The sequence below is a fragment of the Eubalaena glacialis genome, chromosome 12, assembly GCF_028564815.1.
Source record: "Eubalaena glacialis isolate mEubGla1 chromosome 12, mEubGla1.1.hap2.+ XY, whole genome shotgun sequence".
NCBI classification, from domain to species: domain Eukaryota; kingdom Metazoa; phylum Chordata; class Mammalia; order Artiodactyla; family Balaenidae; genus Eubalaena; species Eubalaena glacialis.
The window spans coordinates 31,654,489-31,680,595 of record NC_083727.1 but is presented as its reverse complement, the minus strand read 5'-3'; the positions used below and the strand labels follow the sequence as shown (position 1 = coordinate 31,680,595).

Below are 26,107 nucleotides of genomic sequence, written 5' to 3'. Positions count from 1 at the left end.
AGAAATTAGCACAAGTGGCAGCACCGTGAGTTGAGCCCCTCACGCTCCAGTCAGCCTCAACCCCTCTATACACACAGGCTTCCGTGCACACTATTACCTGACTCGTCTTCATGCAGCCCCAGGCAGGCGTCACTCACTTACATTATCAGCTTGGCTCCTATGGGCACCTGAGGTTCTAGAATCACACCCAACAGAGCCCTTTCCGTCTTTTAGAAACCATAAATGTCAATTCTAAAAGCACTCTTATGTATAGTCAACATAGGAAAGATATTACAGTTTTTGCATCCCTGGACTCAGCAATTCTACTTCCAGCAAATTATTTAATAAAAATGGAATTATGGATAGGTGCAAAGACAGCCAGAAAGGTGCAAAGACAGCCAGAAAGATAACCTTCATAGCCATCTTTATAACACTGAGACACTGCAATCTCAGTATCCAACTACGTGGAACTGACTAAAGAATCATACATAGACATACAAAAGACTTCTTTGTAGCAATTAAAACAGATATTCCTGAACAGCACTAGATCCCAAAACGTGTTTAATTAAAAACAAAAAACAAAAAACAGGTGTTTAATAGATTACTATGAGAAAAAGGTGGTTATAAAATAGTACTGTAGTTAAGAACACATTTTGAAAAAACAAAAATACCCCCTATAAATTCATATATTTATACATAGAAAAAAGACTCAATACATATATATAAATATAATTTTACAATGCTTATTTATTATGGAGGGATTATAGCAATTATTTTCATTTTCTTTGGGCTTATTTGTATATTCTAGAATTCCTATAATAAACAATATCATTTTTGTAATAAAATAAACCTAAAGGTTTTTTAAAATACAGCTGGCCATAAAATATACACACATAATCATGAAATCAAGTCTTTGCTGCACTGATATCAATTCCCTGACATAGGACCAAATAAATAAAAAAGAACATACCTCATTTTGGCATGAACTGTCAGTGAATCCAGGAGGTTCATTGGTAAGGGAGTAATAGATCCTGAAGCCAAACAGCTCGTTCCAGGAAGAGGTATCCTCATAATTCCATTTCCATAAATAGTTTCTACCAGAGCTCCCATGGGTAATGTAAAACATTCTGAATTTGTAGAGTATGCATTACACAGCAGGGCGATCTTATAGTCATTCATCTGTAAACTTTTATTTCTAAGACTCTGCTGCAGGAACCTAAAATTTCAAGTTCCATTAAACAGAAAAAAATGCAAATAATTTCTAGAAAGGTAATTTGCATTTCTAAAAAAGTTTAATTTCATGCAACTATATATTTATTCCTATAGGTATTATAGTTTCTGCCCAAAACATAGTGTTAACACATATAAAAGACTGAGAAGCATTTCAGAAAGAATGTAAGTAATTATAAGTGAACACTGAATGGTTGTTAAGTATGTACTATATACACTGCACTAAGATTCAGATAATGAAGAAATAACTCACAGATTCATGAACTAGCCTTCAACTTATCTATTTGCTTAAGTACAATACTATACCTTCATTACAGATGTCACTAAGAAAAAATGGTTAAGGGTTACCTCATAAAATGAAAGCCAAATGAAATGTGAAGTCTGACTACCCTACAGTCTCCTATGAAGAGATCTGACAGTCAGTCCTTTTCAGAAGTTCAGCCATTCCTAACACCCTTGACGGAAGCCCAGTCCTATCTAAAAGAGGGCATCTTCTTCGAGTAATCGCAGCTTTGGAAATGATGTAAGGGAGCATGCCAGCCAGATCAGCTCAATCAATCCTGGCAGCCCAGGGAGTGAAAGATATCTCAGTCAGATCATGCTCAAATTCCAAGTACTTAAGCAATTTTGAAACATTTTCACATAGTTTTGGAAATTAAGTATTTTAACTAAGGTAAAACATGTAAAAGCAAAGATTAGACCTGAAAATTAAAAAAAAAAAAAAATATATATATATATATAAAAATATGTATCTCCACATACATATAAACAGGCTTGGTTAATCTTCTAGTTGCTTTCTGCTGCAATTGATCAGGTTCCCTTAGTTATAACGTATACATTAAATATTTACCCTTACCTCCAGTGCATGTGGGAAGATTTCCATACTTCACATAAATACTGAGACCAGTATTAGTCTACAACCCACTATTTATTAAATTAAAAAAATGAACTGTCAAGCTACAAACAACTTACTCATGGTGAAGCTTTAGGGAATGAGGTATTGGAATCTGTAGCTTGGAGTTGTCATTTTGGGCTTTTCTGTTGAGGTGAATCCAAATGCAGGTCATTGCAAAGGCATGAGTTGACTGGGGTTTGTTAATGTCAGGAACTGGGATAAACTAAAAAAGAACAATTTAAATATTATAAGAAAGAGTAGAATTAACTAATTAAATATATTTTAGTAATCCATTTCTGCTATATCTCATAATTTAGCTCCAACTGTCCTTTGACTGTTCAATAACACAAATCAGAAGATCTAACAGCTATCAAATATTGAAACTATTACAAGATTGTTTTTACTTGCCAAGAAAATAACAGAAATCCACAGGCGCTTAGTCAAGCTTTTCCTACTGCCACAAAGCATTCATAATCATTAAATTTTTATTCTTGGACTCCCCTGGTGGTGCAGTGGTTAAGAATCTGCCTGCCAATGCAGGGGACCCGGGTTCGAGCCCTGGTCCAGGAAGATCCCACATGCCACGGAGCAACTAAGCCCGTGTGCCACAACTACTGAGCCTGCGCTCTAGAGCCCGCGAGCCACAACTACTGAAGCCTGCACGCCTAGAGCCGGTGCTCCACAGCAAGAGAAGCCACTGCAATGAGAAGCCCGCGCACTGCAACGAAGAGTAGCCCCCGCTCGCCGCAACTAAAGAAAGCCCGCGTACAGCAACGAAGACCCAATGAAGCCAAAAATAAAATAAATTTATTAAAAAAAAAAATTTATTCTTTAAAAATTAAACACATCATTATGAAAAAAATTAATCACATCATTATCTTACTGTGATAAATACGAATACAGAGTTTCTAAAAGTCACATATATGCTGTCCAAGAACATATAAGAGACATGCAATCTAAATGAGTAGCATCAAACATATTGTTTATTGATGGGTGAAATGACATGGATGTCTGGAATTTGCTTTAAAATCATCCGGCATTAATAAAAAAGATGAGGAAAGAAGATGAAATAAGAATATTTCTTGGACTTCCCTGGTGGCGCAGTGGTTAAGAATCCACCTGCCAATGCAGAGGACACAGGTTCGATCCCTGGTCTGGGAAGATCCCACATGCCGCAGAGCAAATAAGCCCGTGTGCCACAACTACTGAAGCCCGCGTGCTGCAACTACTGAAGCCCGTGCACCTAGAGCCTGTGCTCCGCAGCAAAGAGAAGCCACTGCAATGAGAAGCCCGCGCACAGCAATGAAGACCCAACGGAGCCAAAAAAAAAAAAAAAAAAGAGTATTTCTTGGTGATGGGACAGGAGTTTCTTTATCTATTTACTCTACATTTTTTGTGCATTTTAAAATTTCCATAATAAAATGTTTCTAAAAAATGACAATCATCGGGCTTCCCTGGTGGCGCAGTGGTTGAGAATCTGCCTGCCAATGCAGGGGACACGGGTTCGAGCCCTGGTCTGGGAAGATCCCACATGCCGCGGAGCAACTAGGCCCGTGAGCCACAACTACTGAGCCTGCGCGTCTGGAGCCTGTGCTCCGCAACAAGAAAAAGGCTGCAATAGTGAGAGGCCCGCGCACCGTGATGAAGAGTGGCCCCCACTTGCCGCAACTGGAGAAAGCCCTCGCACAGAAACGAAGACCCAACACAGCCAAAAATAAATAAATAAATAAATAAAAAATTTTTAAAAAGTACACCAATCACTATGCTATAATGTCACAAAAATCAGAGCAGATATCAGTTAGGTAGCCAAAATTTCTAAAAAAAAAAAAAAAAAAAAGACAATCATATGGTATAAAATATATACCATATTTTACTCAAATACCTTATATAATAAAACACTAGTGTGACACACTCAATTGGCAAACAACCAAAAAAACCATATTAACAGATACTGATGTTATGTGGTCATTCAATGCGTATAGATTAAAACAGTTTCATGCTTTAAAAAATTGTAACCCTCTTTAGAATGTAAAGAGCTTGTCATACTAGATGTTCAATTGTGATTTAAGATAAACTTCAAAAATAATCTAGTTCAATTTCTTCACTTTATACAGGAGTAAACTAATGTCAAGAAAAACTGAATGTCTATCCCATGATCACAGCAATCACAAAAACTGGGAAAAGAACCATGTTTCCAGCTTTCAAGTCCAGTGCTCTTTTCACAAAATCACACTAAAATCCTTAAACATAAATTAGACATAATTTTAATCACATTGTTAACTATTTAGTAAAACTTACTTCTTTTTCTGGGTACAGAAGGTCAAAGAGCTTCATGACAGGGAGAAAATCAGCTAGTGCATTTTTCTGAATACTTCCAGAAATGAATTGCAAGAGAACCCACATCAGATGATCTCTGCCTTTAATCAGTCCTCGCCCTGCTAACTGTAAAAAATGTTCAAATACAAATCTACACAGCCAGTTAATGAAACAGATACAGTAAAGTTTAAAGAAAAAAAAGAGAGAGAGAGAGAGAGAAACCTTGTTCTCAGAAAGTTAGCATCTAACTTTTGCATTTACTAATTACTTATTCTCCACTCAAGGCACACCCAGCAAAGCCTTTTAAATTATTTTAATATTATATGTTTTCTCCCTGACCTCCAAAACAACTATGCATATCAAAAATTAAATGTTTTAAAACATGATTAAGTCGATCATGTATGCATGAGAATCAAGTTTAATTTGGGAATATTACTAAAAATATTTCATCAAAACACAAGGAGTACTTTATTATACCAAAAGGATTAAATTTATTTTTTTTTACTCCTCAAGGACTGGTTATCAAAAACACTTATCCTGGTTTCCTGTAGATGATAACAGAAACCAGTGGTGGTGATAGGGGTGGTGGGTAAGTGGTGGTTGAAAGGATTTTAACAACTCTTACGAAAAAATTTCCCCAAAATAATCTAGACTATCAAGATGTTATAGACACAACAACACTATTTTATTCCCATTCAATGTGTCCAAAGCCTTATGCCTAAAACCAACCCTTTCCACAACTTACTCTTCCACTCGAATTCCCTGTTTTGGATTTATTGTTCTACTCTTTCATTCACTGCCTAAGCAGAAACCAGTGAGTGATCCTAGATTCCGGTTACTCCCTGTCACCTATCGTCACCAAGTCGTATTCACCTCCCACCATACCAGGTTTCTGGCTCCTCCTCTCTGTCCTGGTTTAGGTCTTCAGCATCTCTCACCCAGACCACTGCAACAGCTCCCTTACTAATTTCTTTGCTTCTGATTTTGGCTCCATCCATCTCTACATCACTGTCTTCCTACATGTGGTCATTAGCAGTAATTTTTCCAACTTGTATATGATGATGTCATTCCCTTCCTCATTTGCTTCCCAAAGTAAATTTAACTCAGAACAAACACAGCGTCATATAAAGTTCTCCATGTCTGGTCTTACCTTCCTGCTTTCCTCATCTCACCAACACTTTCTCTTTTATATTTTTCTTTCCAGTTATCACACACTTCTGTCCCTTTCCAAATGACCATCTTATTGTTACGGAAACACTTTCCTATCTTTTCCTCTTGGCAAATTTCTACTTGTCTTTCAAGTAATAGTTTCAAGATCCCTTTGATAAAGCCATTCCTGATGTCTTTAATAGGGACTATTCTCTCATTCCTATCACAAGGAAACATGCTTCCATTATGTGAACTATAATATTATAATCAAATTGTTTATACCTATATCTTCCCATCAGTAAAGAGCTCTTTGAGGGTACTATACTAGTGCCTTTTCATTTTGTATCTCCTGGTCCTTGCACTGTGAATATGTGGAATGAAGAAGTGAATGCAGTTTTTACGGTGACAAGAAAGTGAGAAGTTAAGAAACCATAAAGGCACTGAACAAAACAGAAATCAGAGCTCAGAACTTCTGTTCACTAGGTAACATCCACAACAGTCTAAAACATACTAATCAAAAGGTAAAGTGGCTCTGACAAAGGGTGTGGTACTTACCTTCTGATGAAGAGAAAGGACCATATGTGGAAAACTTGCAAACTGGAAAAGCACAAAGAAAATGAGCTGACTCGAGAGATGCTGCCAGAGGAGTTGGCTTGTTCCCCCATCATCAAACTTCTCCTCGGTCTCCGATCGCTCCATGGCATAAACCACCAGATCCACCAACTGGTCCTCCAGCACAGGGCAGCGCTGCTTGTGCTGTAGGGCAGAGATTAAATACAGTATTCCAAACGCCTCCCGGTTAGTTTCAGAAGTTACCAGTTAATGGGCATTAATCGTAACAAGAGGCTGAGAAGCATGGAATGAAGTTGAACTTAGAAAGTTAAGGTTAGATTTAGTCTATTAAAGCTGCATCATGTTACATTATCATAGAGGATGAGTATCATAAAAAATTATTTTTCAGGTCTCACACAAAACAGGCTTCCCATTAACTTTTGACTTTCACTATAGACATCATTGTTCCAATATGACAAAGGGCACTACACAGCAGAAAATTTTGTTATTTATTTTTTGAACAAAGATCATTTAAAAGACAAACGAAATGGGGATAACAGTATTAATTTTGCAATCTAGCTCAAAATATGAAAACCCTGGATTTCCAGGAATTGAATACTATGACAGGAGAGCAAACAAAGCAGTGTGTGATCTATTTATTTAAAAGTAATCACCACATGTTTACACTAACTTTATATACAGAGGTGTATCTAAATAGCTTCCAGATTACTCAATGTCTATTTTTCAATGTGTGGTATTGATCTGATACTGAAAGGAAAACTTCCTCTACAAAAAAAAAAACTTGATCTCAAAGTTAAATCTCTGCTCTTCCCTCTTAGAAGCCAAACATAATGCAGCTTTAATTTTAAATTAGACTATTTTAAAAATCTAAAACAAGAAAAAGAATTGAGTTTAAACACTAAAAATGAAAATGCAACTTCCCTTTCTAGAGGCAAAAAGATTTATGCTTTTTTAAAGTGATTTTAAAAAATGTACTTTTACCAAAAGAAATATGCTAAGCCATATTTTAAGCCATTTTTATACTTTTAATAAAATATGTTATATGACTTAATAGCCAGGCAGTTGGAAGCCTTTCTAATGAATACAATACTAACATAGATGCTTTCCCTATAAACTTTAGATGTGATTATTAGTCTTTTGCCATGAAAAAGGGATATGATTTCTTTAAATTTAGGGGAAAAATGCAAAATGGGGACGAATTTGGAAAAAAACAAAACATAATGAATAGCATCCCCTCTTTTGCATGCTTTCTGCCAGCTCCAAACTTGTAAAGCTCCAATATAGCTGCACTTTCTCAAAGCATGCAAATAAAACAAACATCTATCCAAAACAGTAAGCATCAATGGTTGTTTCATATTTTTTCCAAAAACACAATGCCATGATCACAGTTCAATCACATTACAGGTTTACGAAGAGCAATATTAACACCACCAGTTGGGACTACAGTACTTTTCCTCCAAATGTAATTATCATTATGAAGCAGAGCAAAGTGCAACAGACAACACTACAAACTATTTCTTAAATCAGCATGCAAAACTACTGTGTACAGGGCTTGAAATTCACTAGTTCTGCCAACCACCAACAACCTAAGAAATGTGTCAGACAACACAAATTTAGAGCGAGATCATTCAAAGTATACAAGAGTCAGAAAAATTTGTGAAAAGAAGTAAAGCCAGAATTTCCAGTAGGAATTTTTCTTCAGCGATGGGAATTTGCTGCTAGTTGGAAACTAACCAATTTGTCATCTATTCCTCCATCCGTGATGGTCTTCCATCAGTCTGCTTCAGGAAAAAAGAATAAACTAAACAAAATTGGTTTTTAGCACCTGGGTCATTTTTGAGTTTCCCTTATTAGTATTAGCTATTTGTTTCAGAGAACTGGATTTTTATCTACATATTTTTAGGAGTGCAGTGATTGATGGTCATATAGTTAATGATTTAGAGGAAAACCAAAACTATTAAGATTTTGGCAAAGTAAGAACAACTAGGAAATTTACAGTCAAAGCTGATAAGCTTTCAGTATATACCATGTCTCAAGACTACCCCCAGATTTTCTGTTAATAATTAAATCAGTCAGGAATCTCTATGGCACCAAATGCACTGGTTAGTCTGAGGGTAACAGAACATCTATCAGAACGAACTCTATATTTCCCAGGTGTTTTTGGTTAAATCCAAGGCTAGTTCTCAAACCAAGTTTAGGGATAGCTTACACATGTTCCTTTTTTTACTTGCCAATTTTAATAATACCAAAAAAAAAAAAAAAAAAAAGAGGGAAAAGTCTGGAATATAAAATGATCTGTGCTACTAACTACTTTAGAATAAGTTTTGCTTTAGTTTTCAACTGCTAAAAGATAATTACATTAAAATTAAGATTCTCCACCACATAAATTATTTTATAAAGTGGAAGAAATGAAAATTTGTAAATCAGTTTAATGATCTGTGAATAAAGGCTAATTATCAATCATAGGGTGTGATAATTCTGGTAGCCAATGGATGCTATGTCCATGGCTATTCACAACTTGCTGAAAGCTTTCATAAATTTAAGTCTTCAAGATATAGGCATACAAATTGAATTAGTTTACATCATATGTATATGCATGTTTAGTTAAAGCCTGTTTTAACAGTAAGAATCTAAATTCAGTATTTTAACAATGCAATTTCTGCATAACAGCTCAAACTGTATCGGAAACTTGTATTAAATTTTCAGTTTTGGTAAACACTGAAAATCAGGCACAAGGAATTAATAGAAACATTAACATTAAGCCCCATCCATGCCCCTGATTTTTTCCCACCACTACTTAAAATGGCAAATGATAATGCTTTCCGTCTTAGCAAGCATATCCTATATTAAGTGGCCTCTGACATTTTCATATAACAGTTTTGGTACTGCTTATGTGGTGCAATTTTAACATATTGTACTTAGGTGGGCGTAAGTTAATTTAAAATCATTATTTCAGTGCTAGAAATCAATTTTAAAGCAGTATCTATTTAGGACAGGTTGGGAAGAAAAATCCCATTGTATGTCATTTATCATATTCTCTACCAATCAGAACTGGAGTCCCATGCCAGTTAATACCACTTTCAATGGTGCCTTTTAAGGATAAACTGAGTGATCAGTCTAGTACTTCACTGTCTCAGGGTAGCCAGAGTTCATATACCACCACTTAAGAGCTTGAGGAGTGACTCTGTTTTGTAATGCTCTTATTCAGTAGAAAGAATACAAACTCTTGTGCAAATACACAAAACAGGATTCTTACACTGTGAACACTCTACTTTGCTGGTCACAGAACTGGGCTATTTATGACCTGAATGCAACCAATTTTAGGATAAAATGCCATAGCCCAATTCCTACTGGAAAATGCAATATGGACAGCTCTTAAAAGGTTTCAAAGCTATAAGTAAATTATTGCATTGCTAGAGAGAGGACAAGAAAGTATAGTGCAGGATACAGTTCTGTAATGATAAAAGATGTGATGAGATAACTTGTTTATTTTTAATCATATGCTTCTTATACAGTGTGCTCTCATTTTCTACCCTACTCTCCAGGTGGTAAAAATAATATATCAAGTCAATGCAGCATATATCTTATAAGTGCGCTCACTACAGTTTTCTCCCAAAACAATTAATGATGAATTGTGAACTTCTGACAATGTTTACACTACAGTGAGATCAATATTAATAATGTTCTGTCAGCATTTCCATTATAAACTTTATTTTTTACGGATTTATGTCTTAGTCATAAACTTTTTTTAGGTTGAAACTTGTTACTGAAAGAATCAGATCAGAAACACCCTTCTCAAAATTTTGTCAATTTCTAGTTTGAGAAGAGCTGCCCCCCAAAAGCAAAAAGCTAAGGATGGCTAAGGATATCTGGGGGAAGGTACTTGCAGCTCAAATGACCATGGGTACATTCATTCACCAAACTGCAAAAAAAAACTGAGTCAAGTATGCCTTAAAGTTCACTGCAAAAATTAGTTTTAAGACATAGCATGAAGCATTCTTTCAAGGTTCACTGAATACTTACCTCTAACTCAAGTGAAAGCTGATCAGAGTTAATGACTTGGTGTTTAAGATGTTACATTGACAGGTTATGTGAGGTTAACTGTCAGATACTGTGGTGTGAAGCAGTTTCAGTTTCACATGAACAAAGGCTTGTCCAAACAAGGAGACTTGGTAAATTTTTCAGAAGAAAAAACTTAAAATAATAAAAGAGATACTGCTACTAGGGTGAGGTTTGGCATGCAAAGTTTCAACACTGAGCAAGTTTTATGGCCAAGCTATATGTCCTTAAAAATAGGGCTTTATAAATGGAAGCACTGGCACAACCTTCACTATAGTATTGCAAACAGCAACGCTATTTTATATAACCTAGACAAGAACGTCTTTTTAAAATCAAAAAGCTGGTCTATTTTAATATGTTGGGCTCAAAAATTTTTAACAAAAATAATGAGAACCACTATTTTGCTTAAAATCTCAAAGGTGAAAAGTCCTGGAACAGACTTGGGACTGTATAAGAGTTTGGTTCATAAAGTTTGGCCATTTCGTGTTCCTCCTGCCACAGGTGGACTTCAGCTGCGAGGCGCTCACTGCAGGAGGAGGACACTTCTGGCAAAGACTGACAAAGAAGGGTGTTTGTCAAGCAGGTGTGGGGTCACCTAAGAGTGTGACATTTCTTAGTCAATCTCCATGTTTCCAAAAAAACTTCCCCATGTAAAGCGCACCACTCCAACTTTTAAAAGTAGCATATCTCTGTTAAAGTGCTTTTGTTATCTTTTTTGTTTTGTTTTTAATTTGTTTTTGTTTTTAGGCAAAGCAACATAAGTATTTTTATTGATGTTGTTGTTTGTTTATGTTTTAATAGTCTGGAAAGATAAAGGCCACCACAAATCTTTCCATCTCTGAAAATTCCACCAGGCCAGCTTTAGCCCTAGAGTATGAAAAACAGTAAAATGGAGTGGGAAGGAAAAACAACCCATCAAAAAAGTGACAGGCTTTATCATGTGCCAGGTGTTGTCTCTTGATTTGATTAAAAAAAAAAAAAAAGAATATTAAAAAAAAACAAACACCAAAAACCAAAAAAAAAACAATCCACCAAAAACAACTCTCATATCCCAAGAAGAAATTCATTTTAGTGGCCTTGGTCTCAGCATGGTCCTGCCAATTTCAAGCCCCGACCATACATGTATTCTCTAAATGGAATCAGTGGCTACAAAGCGGCCAGCGTATCGTTAGTCACAATACAACAGTAAGGTTGTGAACATACCTGAGCAATGTTCAAGGTCTAGAGCATTGGAGGATGGGCAGGACAAGACAGGACAGAACAAAAATAAAGGAAGAAAAAAAGAAAAGACAAAACAGTGACTATGAGGCCAGCCTCAAGGAACCCAGAGTCAGCACAAACCCTCCCACATGTTAAACCACCAAAAACAAACACATACCAAAAAGAAAAAAAAAAAATCAGCAATTGAGGCCATGCTGAAAATACCAAGGGTTATAAAAATAGACACCCAAACAACAAAAAAAGTCAAAAATTATGGTTAAGTCATGTGTAGGTTTCTCTGGCAAAAGGTATACTTGAAACTGGCCTTATAGAAAAAAAAGCAATGCAAAATAAACCAATTTTTAAAATATCTCCTTCTTAATTTAAACATTCTTAAAGCAATATATAAATGATAAGAACAATACATTGTTTAATAAACCATATATTAAAAAAAAAAATTACCAAATAGTTCTTAACTGTTTTGCTCAGTTAGCTATAGCAAAGAAAAGAGAAAAGAATAGTGCAGATTCTATGCAGAATTTACTAGGTTTCCAGCACAGTACAGTACCTGCTTATTTAAACCTAGCATATTGCAGACCATATCCCTGGAATAAGGCTGCTCCAAAACATATCTCAACAAAGCAGTCTGTGGTTCAAACAGATCCTTTAAAGAAAATAAAGAAAATTATTGCTTCAAGATCAAAGTTAATGTTAATTCAAATAATTTGAAATTGGGATCAAAAAATCCTCTAAAGGCGCTTGTTACCTTCACACAGTAGGCAGTATCTAGTGGAAAAAAATCATAGGATTTTAGTGCTTACAATTAATCTGTTCCCACCCCTCATTTGATAAATGATGTAACTGAGGTGAAGGGACTTGCCCAAGGTCATAGAGGAAAACTTAGAAATGGCTTCAGCTACAGTCACGTGAAAGTCTTAAGCATCAGTGTACGGAAAGGATTTTTTCCCCCAGAAATCTAATCAAAGAGGAATGGAGGCAGTTTCTAATCATTCTCCTACAAGTGTAAACATAAACATCATTTCCAAATTTGGAGAGGACAAATGACTTGATAGCACACGGGTTAAGAGTTCAAATCCTGACTATACTATTTCCTAAATGTGGGGCCTTTTAGTCAAGTTACTATCCCACTCAGTGTCTCAGTTTCATCATCTGAATAATGGAAATATTAAGATGATAGTTAAGAATAAAAGTTGTTGCAAAGTAAGCTCTTAAAACAGTGCCTGGCTCATAGTAAGTTCACAATAAGTTTCTCTGTTTTCATTATTACTGCTATCATGATTGCAAATTCCATTTAGTTTACCACTTTTTCATCTTCCAAAGTTTTGCTGACTAATATGCCAAGAACCCAGAATCGTCACTTTAGTTGCACTATTTTACGCTCCTCACTTTTGGAAAAGTTTCCTAATCACTGTCTATGTCATTTTTGACATGAAACATTTACATGAAAACTATCTTGCCCTCCCCATACCCTGCTCTGTCACTACTCCAAACCCCAAGATAATAAAATAAATCTGTCATATTTCATTATAGCTTTATGTCTATATCACATATTTCATTTTACGGATATTTGTGGATTTTTTTCCTTTGAGAAATTTCTACTCTACTTTTGTCCTCCCCTTTTGAAAACAATCTAACAAATAGGAGGCTCACTCTTCAAATTTTAGGGACACTGCAAATTCATTTTTGGTCCCTGCTTTGTAAAGGAAAAGTGAAAACAAGGAATCAATTAAAAACTTCAATTTTCTAACACCAAGTGCTTTGCCAGAAGTGGACCACTGGAACACAGACACCTGCAATATCATAAACCACAGGCTGTACTTGGATATTGAAATCATATGATAAACCATAAACTATCTTTCATTAAATATTTACTTCTTCAGTCTATGAAGAGACAATTTAGCATTACACATCAAATAATCCAGGATGAAGACCCTTAGATGGATCAAAAGTTCCATCATATTTAGCAACATACCTTATCATATGGCAAGAGGCCTTTCAAAGGAAAACGGAGAGTTGCAGGGTCCAATTTCCATGAATTACAAATGGCGCCTGAGTTATTTACAACTGGCAGAAGGCTGCAACGGCCTGTATGCATTACAAAAAAAATGTTTCTAAATAAATGTGAACATAGCAATGCCTGGTCCTTCATTCACTCTACAACTATTTAATGAATATCTATGCTGAACCAGGCACTGGTTAAAAATATGTTTTAATTAGATAGAAGTTTGGGAATTTTCTTTGATTATTTTTAGCCCAGATGGTTAAAGACCAATTTGTACAGGCCTTCCAAACTCACAAATGTTGCATTTGTCCAGGGACAGAGGTCGGCAAGCTACAATCCATGGACAAAATCCACCTGTTTTTGTAAAGTTGTACTGGAACACTGTTGCTTTTGCACTGTAATGGCAGAGTTGAGTAGCTGCAACAGATTGTATAGCCCACAAAGCCTAAAATATTTGTTATATCACCATTTATAGAAAAAGTTTACAGACGCTTAATCTAGGGTCAACCTGAGTAACTTTAAACATGATGCTCCTAGAAGCCTTAGATGTAGTCTATGACCATCAATCAGTTCATGTATCCAAATGCCTGATAAATACTGTCACTGCGATGTCCCACAGGCACCTCAAGTTCAACATAACTTAAACTAAATTCATCATCATCCTTCTCAATCCTTCCATAATTCATTAAATGATGTCAATATCTACTCAGTTACAAAAGCTAAAAGCCTAAGAATTATCTGTCTAGTGTCTGTTTAGTTTATTTTTGTATTTCCAGTGTCCAGAATAGCACCTGACTCACAGAAAGTGCTAAAAACTTGGTCATTGACTAAATAATGTCTATATTCCAGCCTGTTCTGAGGCCACCATGATTTCTAGAAATTATTCAGGAATATATATGAGCACTGCAAAAATTGCAAATCATGTGCTTATTTTTAAAAGAAAATTCTGAGAATCTAACAAACATGAAAAAATGGAAAACAAAATAAATGAAATACAGAGCAAAGGTGTAAATTGGAATGGGCTGAGTCAGATAAGCGAGGGGCAGATCTACTGCGACTTCCAGTTGCCTAGAGATTCCATGGTGCTTTACTAGCTCTACTAAAAGTTCCCTCTAATCACCAGGAAACACATCTTCTAGAATGGTTCTATCTGAAGCTTAGACCAGTCCAGACAGTTGCTTTTCCTTCCCTGTACTTAACACACAAAGTACCTGAAGCAAGTAAAAGGACATTATTAAGCTCCTAGAGTTATACTAAAATGACAAGTCACCAAGACATGTATACGATACCATCCATCAACTTTGTTCAATAGTCAGATCACTGAAGATCAGGTACTATTTAATATATTTTGAATTATAATCCTACCGCAAATGGAGTTGATCCTTGCTGTGGGCCTGAAGGTATCCACAAAGTCTGATACCAGGTTTCCAAGTAACTGAAACAAAACACAACAAAACAGAAAACAAATAAGTATAAAAATAAAATCAAGATTGCTCTGAATACAAGAATCATTTACATAAAATGAGATAATATGTAAAGATTTAGTACAATTCCTGGCACATAAAATTACTCAAAGGTTAGTTCTCTTTTGCTTCCTTCCAAACAATTACTTACCAGTTCATTTCTCCCTGAATTAAGCCAGGTCATACCACCATGTTCTTAGCTATTTGATGAAGCTATGTATATTTCATCACATAATATATAAACTGTCTCAGCAGGACAGCAGAGAAATGAAAGAAATACATATTATGTATTATCTAAGGATAAAGTGACTGTTAAAAGAATAAGCACACAAAAAATCACATTATTATCTAAGAATAAAGTGACCATTAAAAGAATAAGCACACAAAAAATCAGATTAATGTAACGATTTTTAATAAAACTTTCTATTAAAAATTTTAGAAAATATCAAATTTACCCAGTGTGGAAGTTTTCCCTCAGGATATAATTTCCTGATCTCTGTGACTGCAAAATATGCTGGTAATAAACAAGCATTTCTTTCCAAGATATATGCTATAACCTAAGAAAAATAAGAGGGCGATGTTATTATTTTGACTAGTCCCACAGATAAGCCCTTTAAATGCAACAACAACAAGAACTATGGTATTAAAAAGTAGAGATGTTACTTCATGGATTCACTGGGCTTAAACTGTAGCATAAAAAATTTGTTTATATGTGAATATCTAAAAATGAAGATTAATAAATAATAAAATGACTGCTGATAGTAAGAAACATTGAAAATGCATCAATTATTGGTAGACTCTAATAGAAAGGCAACAGACTAAGAATTCTTGCAACATTAGTTACAAAGCACAAAGATCTTTTAAGTGGTCCACAGGCTGATGTTTTAAAATGGTTGAAAATACTTTAATATCAATATTGTTGTTTTCATAGTTAAAAACCATGAATTAATTAAAATATAAAATTTCCCTTTGAAATACAATGAAAGTGAAATAGCACCTTTAAAACACGATTTTTGTAGAAGTAAAGAAATGGAACGTTTTACAAACTACCATAAGTTTTAAAAGCACAGAACTATGTAAAACTAGACTTTTTTTAGGATATGATCAATGAATTGCAGACATGTTTAAATTACCTCTCTTGCTGCTAGAAGCTGCTGTACAACAGCTGAGCTCACTGTATTGGGAATTGTTAAGGTTTTCTCCAAAATCACTTTTAAGAGATCTCGAACACCCTGATAGAACAAAAAAGTCATAGGTTAAAATATAAAAACGTCCCCGGTGCTAGCTAAAACATCTAAAGTTTTCAAGGTTATACACTTGGAAAAAAAAATGTTACCCTCAAGGTCACACTTTTGATTTTTTCTGAACCAGAGCTAACATTCAACCCCCTAACATTAACCCAAGAGAAGTGTCATGTTCCAAAGCAGAATTCTAAAGAATGGCTTGCAATATGAATGAACGAAGAAAGTCACTTATAAATAAAAATTAAACTTTCCACACTCTGCTAAGCTTTTTTGACCTTCACAACATTAGAAGAGTTTCTATTACTATGAGGGTCCAAAAAGTTTAATTTGAGCTTAACAGACAGAAATACATTTGAATATAACCTGAAAATACTCTGAAAACATTGACAATAATACAAACTTTCTGGCAGATGACCTTTTCTACTCCTTCCTGTTGCATATTCTAACTTTATTCCCCCTTCTCATCATCCATCACATACTTTAATCCCTCAAACTTATTGAATAAGGCCATTCTGTTAACGGGTCATCTACTCATATCTATTACCAGTTGCATTATTTCAGAGCAGAATCTGATATATAGAGAAGAAATTTCATTCCATAGTATAAACAATGTGATCAATCTTGTAAAAAAGACAGACAAAACATATATATGAAAGAAATTAGAAACAATTATAAAGCACCATACAAATAAGTAAGGAGGTAAAAACTACATATTAATGCTAAGAAAAGTGAAGTACAAGTACAGAGAAAATAATCAGAAAAAGCTTCTTAGAATTAATTCTGTATTAAATCACGATTCAAACCAATACTTATCAGTTAAGTCATTTTAGATTAGCAAAAATACAGACATAAAGCACAGGGTCAGGTATTGGCAAGTCTTTCAAAAAGGACAATAACAAAAGTGGCTTGAATGAAGGAGAAGCTTCTGCAGCTATGGAGTGCCTGAGATGTATTATGAGACACAATTAGAGAGTATATGCTGTTGTTTTTGGTCAAGAGCAGAGTGCTGAAGACACCAGTTAAGGAAGGAAATGTGTCCAAGGGAGGTCAAGGTGAAGCAGGACTTGCTCCCTTCATCAGCTGATGCCTGCATCTCTTCTCAGTTCCATACACACCTGCTCTGTGCTCTTTCATTGGAAAGGGGCCCCAACATCATAAGATCTGTGGCATGAAGGGACCCAGAGTCTGCTTGGTGACTTCCCTACTTGTCACAGAAATTTACCAGCCACCTGCATTTTTAAGAATGTTGGGAGGGGAGCAGAGAAGCTGTGAGAAACACTGAGCAATTTTAAATCCCTTCAGGAAATACAACAAAAAAGGAGATTTTGTAAATGGTTCCACTTCATTTCTCCCATGTGAAATTAAGATATGTACACTGAAAAAGTAATCACACCTAACAACGATTACTTTTTATATTGAATAATTAGGAAAAAAATACCTTGTAATCCACTCCTCCAATTATTTTCCGAACCAGTTTAAATGTTAAGGCCCAAAGCTGTGTTCTTTCCCATTCAAGTGTGTCAGAGTTTATCAGGGATTCACAAACCATCCTAGAAAAAAGGAATACCCATTCCAATTACAAGACAGAATTTTTGCAAGTTCTCTAATAGCCAAGGTCTGCATACTCTGGATATTATATTTGCCATAGTCAGTTTTTTTTTTTTTTTTTTTTTGGCTGCATTGGGTCTTCGTTGCTGTGCGCGGGGGTTTTCTCTAGTTGTGGTGAGCGGGGGCTACTCTTCGTTGCGGTGCGCGGGCTTCTCATTGCGGTGGCTTCTCTTCTTGCAGAGCATGGGCTCTAAGGCACATGGGCTCATTAGTTGTGGCGCACGGGCTTAGATCTCCGTGGCATGTGGGATCTTCCCAGACCAGGGATCGAACCCATGTCCCCTGTATTGGCAGGCGGATTCTTAACCACTGTGCCACCAGGGAAGTCCCAGTAAGTATTTTTCATAAAGGTACATATTACTCAAGCACACTTTCAAAAAATTACATATAGTATTTTACATTTTTTACTTATATGAAAGACTAAACACAAAGTAGAACTAAATAATATTAATTACATTATATTTTTACTAGAAACATATGTACCAAAAGCTATTGGTTAAGTATTTACCATTTACCAGTTTGTGGCAAACTGTATTTTTCCAAGATGGCTGCAGTAAGACTTTCGATCCCACATGCTCTTCTAAAATGTGACACTGATACTCCTCCCATGAAAAGTATCAGTGTCATTCTCTACCCCTCAACCTGGGCAGGCCTAATACCGGCGAATGGGATGCTGTATGACTTTCAAGGCAAGGTGATAAAGCTTCTGCCTAGCCCTCTTATGAATGCTTGCTCTTGGACTCCACTATGCTGTGAGAAAGTCCAGGTTATATGGAGAAGGCATATGTAGGTTCTCCCCAACAGTGCCAGCTGATGTCTCAGATGACAGCCAGGTATCATCCACCAGATATGAATGGGGAAACCTTGGTCATGACTCCAGTCGTAGCCACTATCTGATTGCAACCACGAGACCTGAGAAAAAACTACATACTACTTGCCCAGTCAAGCACTATAATCATGAATGTTAATAATAAAAGGATTATTATTGTTTTAAGCCACAAAGTATTGAAGTAATTCATCACGCAGCAAAAGTAAACTGGAACCAACCGAGCAATTCCACTCCTGGGTATATAGCCAAAAAAACCCAAAAACACTAAACTGAAAAGATACATGCACCCCAATGTTCATAGCAGGATTATTTACAATTGCCAAGATATGGAAGCAACCTAAGTGTCCCTCAACAGATGAATGGATAAAGAAGACATGCCATACATACACATACACACACACACACACACACACACACACACAGTGGAATACTACTCATCCATAAAAAAGAATGAAATTGTGTCATTTGCAACAACATGGATGGACTTGAAGGGTATTGTGCTAAGTGAAATAAGTCAGACAGAGAAAGACAAATACTGTATGATATCAGTTATATGTAGAATCTAAAAAATACAATAAACCAACTAGTGAATATAACAAAAACAATAAAAGTTAACTGGAACAAGCTCATCAACGTGAGTGATTTTAGTCCCTGGACTGAAAGGCAAAGTCTGCCTGGTTTTGAGCACCGTAAGTATACAATTCTAAGAATACTGCATCCTAGAGATTAAAACTGAGATATTACAAAGGATTTCTTGTTGAGCCCAACTTCCTTCTTCATTCCCTTATCCTTTTACAACAACAACCTCAACCAATTTCTAAACATTAATAAAAAAGAAAATTCTGGGCTTCCCTGGTGGCGCAGTGGTTAAGAATCCGCCTGCCAATACAGGGGACACAGGTTCGAGCCCTGGTCTGGGAAGATCCCACATGCCACGGAGCAACTAAGTCCGTGTGCCACAACTACTGAGCCTGCGCTCCAGAGCCCATGAGCCACAACTATGGAGCCCGCAAGCCACAACTACTGAGCCCACGCACCACAACTACTGAAGCCTGGGCGGCCTAGAGCCCGTGCTCCGCAGCAAGAGAAGCCACCGCAATGAGAAGCCCGCGCACGGCAACAAAGAGTAGCCCCCACTCACTGCAACTAGAGAAAGCCCATGCACAGTAACAAAGACTCAATGCAGCCAAAAATAAAATAAATAAAATAAATAAATTTATTAAAAAAAGAAAGAAAATTCTTTAGATTGCTCATATTCACCATTAAACGTACCTGGGTGGAAGGAGACCAGTCTCGACCGCCATTGCTAAGCAGTCATAAAGAAAAGAAATTCTTTTAGGACTATGCTGGCCATGAATGAATTTAACAATCCACTGGATGCATTGTTCGTGAGACTCCTGGAAAATCAGAAAATGATTACGTTTTAGGTCTAAACTTACATTTTGTAACTAACAAATAGCTAATAGTACCTGGGAGTATATCAAGACTGTGAATGAGATACTCCATTATAAATTCATGGATGAAAACAAATTCTAAAAAAAAAAAAACTGAAAAAATTCAGATTTAGTACTTGAGTTATAGTAAGCTTAAAATCATACAATTATATAAACTTCCACCATTTTTACTACATGGCACCTCCAAAGAGTATGATTTTATTAACATATTCATGATCAATAGAAAACTCTAGCAAAGATTGTGTACGGCATTGTAAGCAGTGCCCTTAATAGCAGATATAAATATTCCTGTCACTGGGGGAAAAATCCACTATGAATTAGTACATCAGCCTCATGAGAATTTCGTGAGTCTAATCCCTAAGAGCCCAATGAGTTATGAATCTAATGACATATCCAATTTCTAGACTTGCAAAACTTTAAATCCGATACCAGAATGTAGTACCCAAATCACAGATTATCTTCTAGGGTATCCTCAAGATGTCCTGCTCCTCTGTGCTACCGCTGTCCCTCATACACACTTCTACTGTTGAACATATAATGCTGACTTAGAAATACTTATTTTCTTCCCGGCTCCTCCATTAGAATATAAAATTTTCGAAGACAAGGGTTGTATCTTAACCCATAAAATGTTTAACGAATTATTAAAATATTAAAGTATGTCATAAAGATGTTCAACATCACTCAGAGAAATGCAAAAATAAAACCACACTGAAATAAAATTTCTCCTGTTTTAGATTGGCAAAGATCAAAAAGTTCATTAACACTCTACTATGAGGCTCTAGGGAATAGATACTCTTATACATTGCTATCGGGAGTATAAATTGGTAAAACCCTTATGGAAAGCTATTAGGCAATTTCTATAAAAACTACACATAGACATACCCTCTGACCCAGCAATACTATAAATTTATTCTGTGTCCCATGCATAAAACTGTTCATTATAGTATTATTTAAAGTGAAAAAAGGTAAGAAGCAACCTGTCAGTTGGTAGGAGACTGGTTAAATAAAGGAAGGTGCAGCCATATAATAGAATATTATGTTGCTACAAGAAAGTAAGAAAGGAAGGCAGAAGTAACTCTTAATGGATTGATGTAGAATTACTTTGAGAATTTAATATTAAGAGGAAAAAAGCAAGGTGCTAATGAACAGTGTACACGGCATATGAACGTTCTATAAAAATGATTCTATGCATAAAACACTTCTAGGGGCTTTTCTGGTGGTGCAGTGGTTAAGAATCCACCTGCCAATGCAGGAGACATGGGTTCAAGCCCCGGTCGGGGAAGATCCTACATGCTGCAGAGCAATTAAGCCCCTGCGCCACAACTACTAAGCCTGCACTCTAGAGCCCGCGAGCCACAACTACTGAAGCCTGTGCACCTAGAGCTCGTGCTCTGCAACAAGAGGAGCCACTGCAATGAGAAGCCCGCGCACCGCAACGAAGAGTAGCCCCTGTTCGCCGCAACTAGAGAAAGCCTGCATGCAGCAACGAAGACCCAATGCAGCCAAAAATAAAATTAAATGTATTAAATAAATGTATTAAAAAAAAAAACGCTTCTAGAAGGAAACATAAACTGGGAATGCTGTTTGCAGACAGAAAAAGAAACAAGCAATTAAGCTAAGAGAGATGGAAGGCAGATTCATCATTGGGTCCAACTTTTGGTCCAACCCTTTGCATTTTGTACCGTGTGAATATATGATCTATTAGAAAATAATTAGGGTGCTTCCCTGGTGGCACAGTGGTTAAGAATCCGCCTGCCAACGCAGGGGACACGGGTTCGAGCCCTGGTCCGGGAAGATCTCACATGCCACAGAGCAACTAAGTGCGTGCGCCACAACTACTGGGCCTGCACTCTAGAGCTCACGAGCCAGAACTACTGAGCGCGTGTGCCAAAACTACTGAAGGCCGCGCGCCTAGAGCCCGTGCTCTGCAACAAGAGAAGCCACTGCAATGACAAGCCCGCCCACCGCAACTAAGAGTAGCCCCCGCTTGACGCAACTAGAGAAAGCCCGCGGGCAGCAATGAAGACCCAACGCAGCCAAAAATAAATAAATAAACAAATAAAAAGAAAAAAAATAATTAAAAGTAAAAGAAATTTAAAAAAACTAATGTATTGAAACTCTGTGATTCATGTCTGAATAGCAAGTCTTAACCACCAGCAGCTCAAGTGCAAACAGTTCTCATTTTCCTACCTATAATGCACCATGAGAAGATAAGGTACTACTGTACTATGAGCTCTTTAAGGATCACACATTTTGTCTTTTTCAAGGCTGCATTTTCTGGTGAATGTTCTCTGTTACTAAGTTTTACTGTTCCTTACCTCAATTTTATTATAATATCTTTGTATCCTTATTGTGGCATCTTTGTATCAATGCTGGGCCAGTTCCTTTGTTGAGTAAATGAATGAAATTTTTAGCCATTACAATCCGTAACACAGCTGTTTTGAAGTGCACCAAATAAATCAGCATAGGATCAAAATGGTTTTATATAATCTAACTTGGGAGAGATTTATAAAAACAACTCACACTGTGCTGTCGTCAACCTGATTTTTCAATACAGATTCTCTACTGGAAGAATACAAATTGAAACAAATGGAAATCAGAATAGACAAATAAAAGATGAAGACAATTTTATTTCTCCTTTTCCAGAAAGACCTTAACAGCAACATAAAAGAAAATGTGAAAAAAGAAAGGGTCAAAAATCATCAGCTGAGTGTATTAAAAATGCAGTGCTCACCTGAGAAAGACCACCCCAAAACTGTCTGAAGGCCCCCAAACAGCTAATTAGTTTCGTTTTTTCATCTTCAGGGGTGTCCATAAACATGCTAAAAAACAAAAACAGCATTATTTGCCACTAGTTTTAAAAAGGTAATTCAACATAACCAGAATAGTGGATCTTATAAACCTCCAAGACAGACCTAAACAAAATCTTACAAAGATACACTAAGGTAAAAACACAAAAATCTGCCATGCATATACTCACCCAGGGAAAGCCTCTTCTATAATTTCCGTTTTCTGTTAAAAAAAAAAAAAGTAAACGATGTGAATTTTGTTTTTTAAAAAGGGAGAGGGAGGGGCGTCCCCGAGCAAAATACTACAATGCAACAAGGGCAAGTCACCTTAATCAGCAACGCGCAGAAACAAACAATACCTGTCTGCTTGGCCTGTAACAAAGGGTGTTGTGGATTTCAAAGGAGACTTGGAATTGGACAGCAGTTTGAGAATTGCTCAACCCTTGCACACATACACGGTTTCACAACAAAGAAGAGATGGACGAGAGGTTGCCCGAGCCAGGTTTCTTGAGCCGTTGCCCAAGAGCCACCCCCTCTCCCAGCCATCGTCCTGGATCCCTGGCCGTTCCACTCACCACCACCTCCTCAAAAATGCTCTGCAGTTGCGTCTCCATCTGGACCATCTCCCCCGCCTTCCTTGGACACCAGGCGCGCTGCCCGGGTCAGGCCCGAGATCCGGCAATGGAGGGGCAGAGGGCCGCAGACGCCTGCAGGAAACCTCAGCTCGCCGGCGTCGGTTTCTTCCCCAAGCGCCCAGCTGAGTCCGTCCCCTGTTTGTTGCAGAGCCCAGCAAACAACCGGAAGCTGCACAGAAGCCGGAGCGCTGGGCGCCCTCTGATTACGAAACCCGCAGAAACCAGGGACCCAGTCAGATGGTTCCGCCTGTGTAGAAGTGCGGCGCGCGAGCCAGACGAGAGCGCCCCTAAGTGGAAGCTCGAGCCTAAGTCACCCCGAGGCCCGGTCGGCTGCACGCCGCCACTTCCGGCTGGAGCGGGAATTGCTTCCTGCTTGGTGCTGATGCTTTTGCACGGCGGGAAGAAAACAAGCTTGAGACCCAGGGGCTAGAGCCTGCTGGAAATGCTCCTCTTGCGGCCTGGGTCAACCTGATGTCTACGAGCTGCTGACCTTCTAGGACTCCGTCAGCAGCCTGGAGCGAGGAGTTGAAAGCTCACTTTTCTAGACGACAGGGACAATGCTTTCTCGACTATGGTTACCTCAGTGCCTTGCAGAGTGCGAGAAGCACAGCAGACTTTCAATGAAGGTTGAAAAGGTGAATGAACCCATCACTACTGATTTTTAATTAAAATAATCGAATAATAATATATACTGTTTTCAGTTATGATCATCTAAAAATAATAATATTTATCAATTACTGAATACATATAGCCTCTTTGGTGGTGGGTAGGGATGGAGAAGGGTGGCAAAGAGGAAGGTTGATTCAGTGGCATGGTCGGAGCAGATACACTGAGTGGTGTGCCCCCCACCGCTGTATTCTTTCAAGCATCAGTTGACATTTTTGTGGAAACTTGCTCTCATTCTTCAAGCTGATTTAGGTGTCTCTTCTTTGTCTTCATATAACACTTTTGTGTATAAGTAGTAGAGGACTTCATTTATGGAATATTTATCCACCGTTCCCTCAGTGCTAGACATGGTGTTAAGTATTCAATGAACTGTATTGCAGAGTGTATTTTGCAGAATATCTGAGCTATTATAGAAGGGTGACAGCCAGAATTATTAAAATCCAAGTACCCTAGCAACCTATTGTTCTTTTTTGTATGCTAAACAGATTATTTTATTGTGGATTGTCTTCAACCAGATTCACTTCTAAGACAGCTTTCATTCACTAGCAGATTTTCACGTTTCGGCTCTGTGTTTCGAAATCGGTATATTCTCTCTCTTTTTTTTTTTTTTAACATCTTTATTGGAGTATAATTGCTTTACAATAGTGTGTTAGTTTCTGCTTTATAACAAAGTGAATCTGCTATACAAATACATATATCCCCATATCTCCCCTCCCTCTTGTATCTCCCTCCCACCCTTCCTACCCCACCCCTCTAGGTGATCACAAAGCACCGAGCTGATTTCCCTGTGCTATGCGGCTGCTTCCCACTAGCTATCTATTTTACGTTTGGTAGTATATATAAGTCCATGCCACTCTCTCACTTTGTGCCAGCTTACCCTTCTCCCTCCCTGTGTCCTCAAGTCCATTCTCTATGTCTGCGTCTTTATTCCTGTCCTGCGCCTAGGTTCTTCAGAGAAATCGGTATATTCTCAGCAAATGCCAGCTACTCTTGATGTTGGCCAGGGCTTGTACAATTAAGTAGGTAAAATGGTCGGGTAAGAATTATTTGTCATAACCAAATACAAATTAATTTTTATATTATGCTTGCTGATGCTCTATTCATTGAATAAAAGTTGACCATCCATTTCTAGACCTTCTTCATGTGTTTCCCCCAAGCCATTTTTTTAAATTGATGTATAATTTGTATACAGTGAAATGCATATTTTAAATATCCAGCTCCATGAATTTTGACAAATGTTGACACTTGTTTAACTACTACCTCAGGCAAGATATAGAATATTCTTATCTTCCCAGAAAGTTCTTAGAGTCCTTTTGCAGCCAATCCCCCTCCCAGAGGCAAACACTGGTTTAATTTAAGTAATCATTAATTAGTTTGCATGTTCTCAAAGTTTATATAATTGGGTTCACACAGTATTTACTCTTTTGTGTCTAACTTCTTTCACACAACTTTGTATTTTGAGATCTAAGCATGTATATCATTCCATTGTATGAATATACCACAGATTATTTTTCAGTTCACCTGTTGATGGATATTTACATTTTCAGTTTTGACTACTACAAATAAAGTTGCTATGAACTTTCTCAAACAAGTCTTTCTGTAGACATATTTTTCTAGGAGCAGAATTTTAGAGTCATATGGTAAGTATATGCTTAACTTTATAAGAAATTGGCAAACAGTTCTCCAAAATGGTTTTTACTCTTTTTACACTCTGATGCTACAAATTTGTGTGGTTTCTAATTGTTCTACGTCCTTGTCAGCATTTAGTGTTGTCAGTCTTTTTACTTTTAGCCATTCCAATGGGTGTGGATTTTCCTAGTGACTAATGATGTTGATTTTTTAAAAAATGTGTATCTTATAAGCTATTCAGATATCTCTCATGAAGGGTCTGTTTAAGTCTTTTGCTTACTATTAATCAGGTGATTTCTTATATACTCATTTATTTGTAGGAGTACTTATATATTCTGTATACAAGTCTATTATCAAATCCATGCA

The 26,107-nt window shown here is 37.0% G+C and overlaps 2 protein-coding genes across 4 annotated transcripts in view; one reads left to right on the top strand and one right to left on the bottom strand.

The window, feature by feature from the left end:
* Positions 1 to 23,588, bottom strand: part of MED23 (mediator complex subunit 23) — a 41,611-nt gene extending 18,023 nt beyond the window's left edge. Inside the window, exons 1-15 of one of the 3 annotated variants that reach the window (XM_061207527.1) lie at positions 23,387 to 23,588; positions 23,003 to 23,034; positions 22,757 to 22,844; positions 19,841 to 19,965; positions 17,570 to 17,681; positions 16,021 to 16,119; positions 15,343 to 15,444; positions 14,790 to 14,859; positions 13,395 to 13,507; positions 11,970 to 12,065; positions 11,405 to 11,422; positions 6,125 to 6,325; positions 4,403 to 4,546; positions 2,182 to 2,327; positions 950 to 1,195 (exon numbers count right to left, since the gene is read on the bottom strand). In XM_061207527.1, coding sequence (XP_061063510.1) covers positions 950 to 1,195; positions 2,182 to 2,327; positions 4,403 to 4,546; positions 6,125 to 6,325; positions 11,405 to 11,422; positions 11,970 to 12,065; positions 13,395 to 13,507; positions 14,790 to 14,859; positions 15,343 to 15,444; positions 16,021 to 16,119; positions 17,570 to 17,681; positions 19,841 to 19,965; positions 22,757 to 22,844; positions 23,003 to 23,034; positions 23,387 to 23,434 — 1,640 coding nt within the window. In that variant the 5' untranslated portion in view covers positions 23,435 to 23,588. The remainder of the gene's footprint in view (positions 1 to 949; positions 1,196 to 2,181; positions 2,328 to 4,402; positions 4,547 to 6,124; positions 6,326 to 11,404; positions 11,423 to 11,969; positions 12,066 to 13,394; positions 13,508 to 14,789; positions 14,860 to 15,342; positions 15,445 to 16,020; positions 16,120 to 17,569; positions 17,682 to 19,840; positions 19,966 to 22,756; positions 22,845 to 23,002; positions 23,035 to 23,386) is intronic. The other 2 variants (XM_061207525.1, XM_061207526.1) reach the window with 2 other exon arrangements.
* A 223-nt stretch (positions 23,589 to 23,811) lies between these two features.
* ENPP3 (ectonucleotide pyrophosphatase/phosphodiesterase 3) overlaps positions 23,812 to 26,107 on the top strand; it is an 88,496-nt gene continuing 86,200 nt past the window's right edge. The window contains exon 1 of the mRNA XM_061206787.1: positions 23,812 to 24,081. Coding sequence (XP_061062770.1) covers positions 24,004 to 24,081 — 78 coding nt within the window. The 5' untranslated portion in view covers positions 23,812 to 24,003. The remainder of the gene's footprint in view (positions 24,082 to 26,107) is intronic.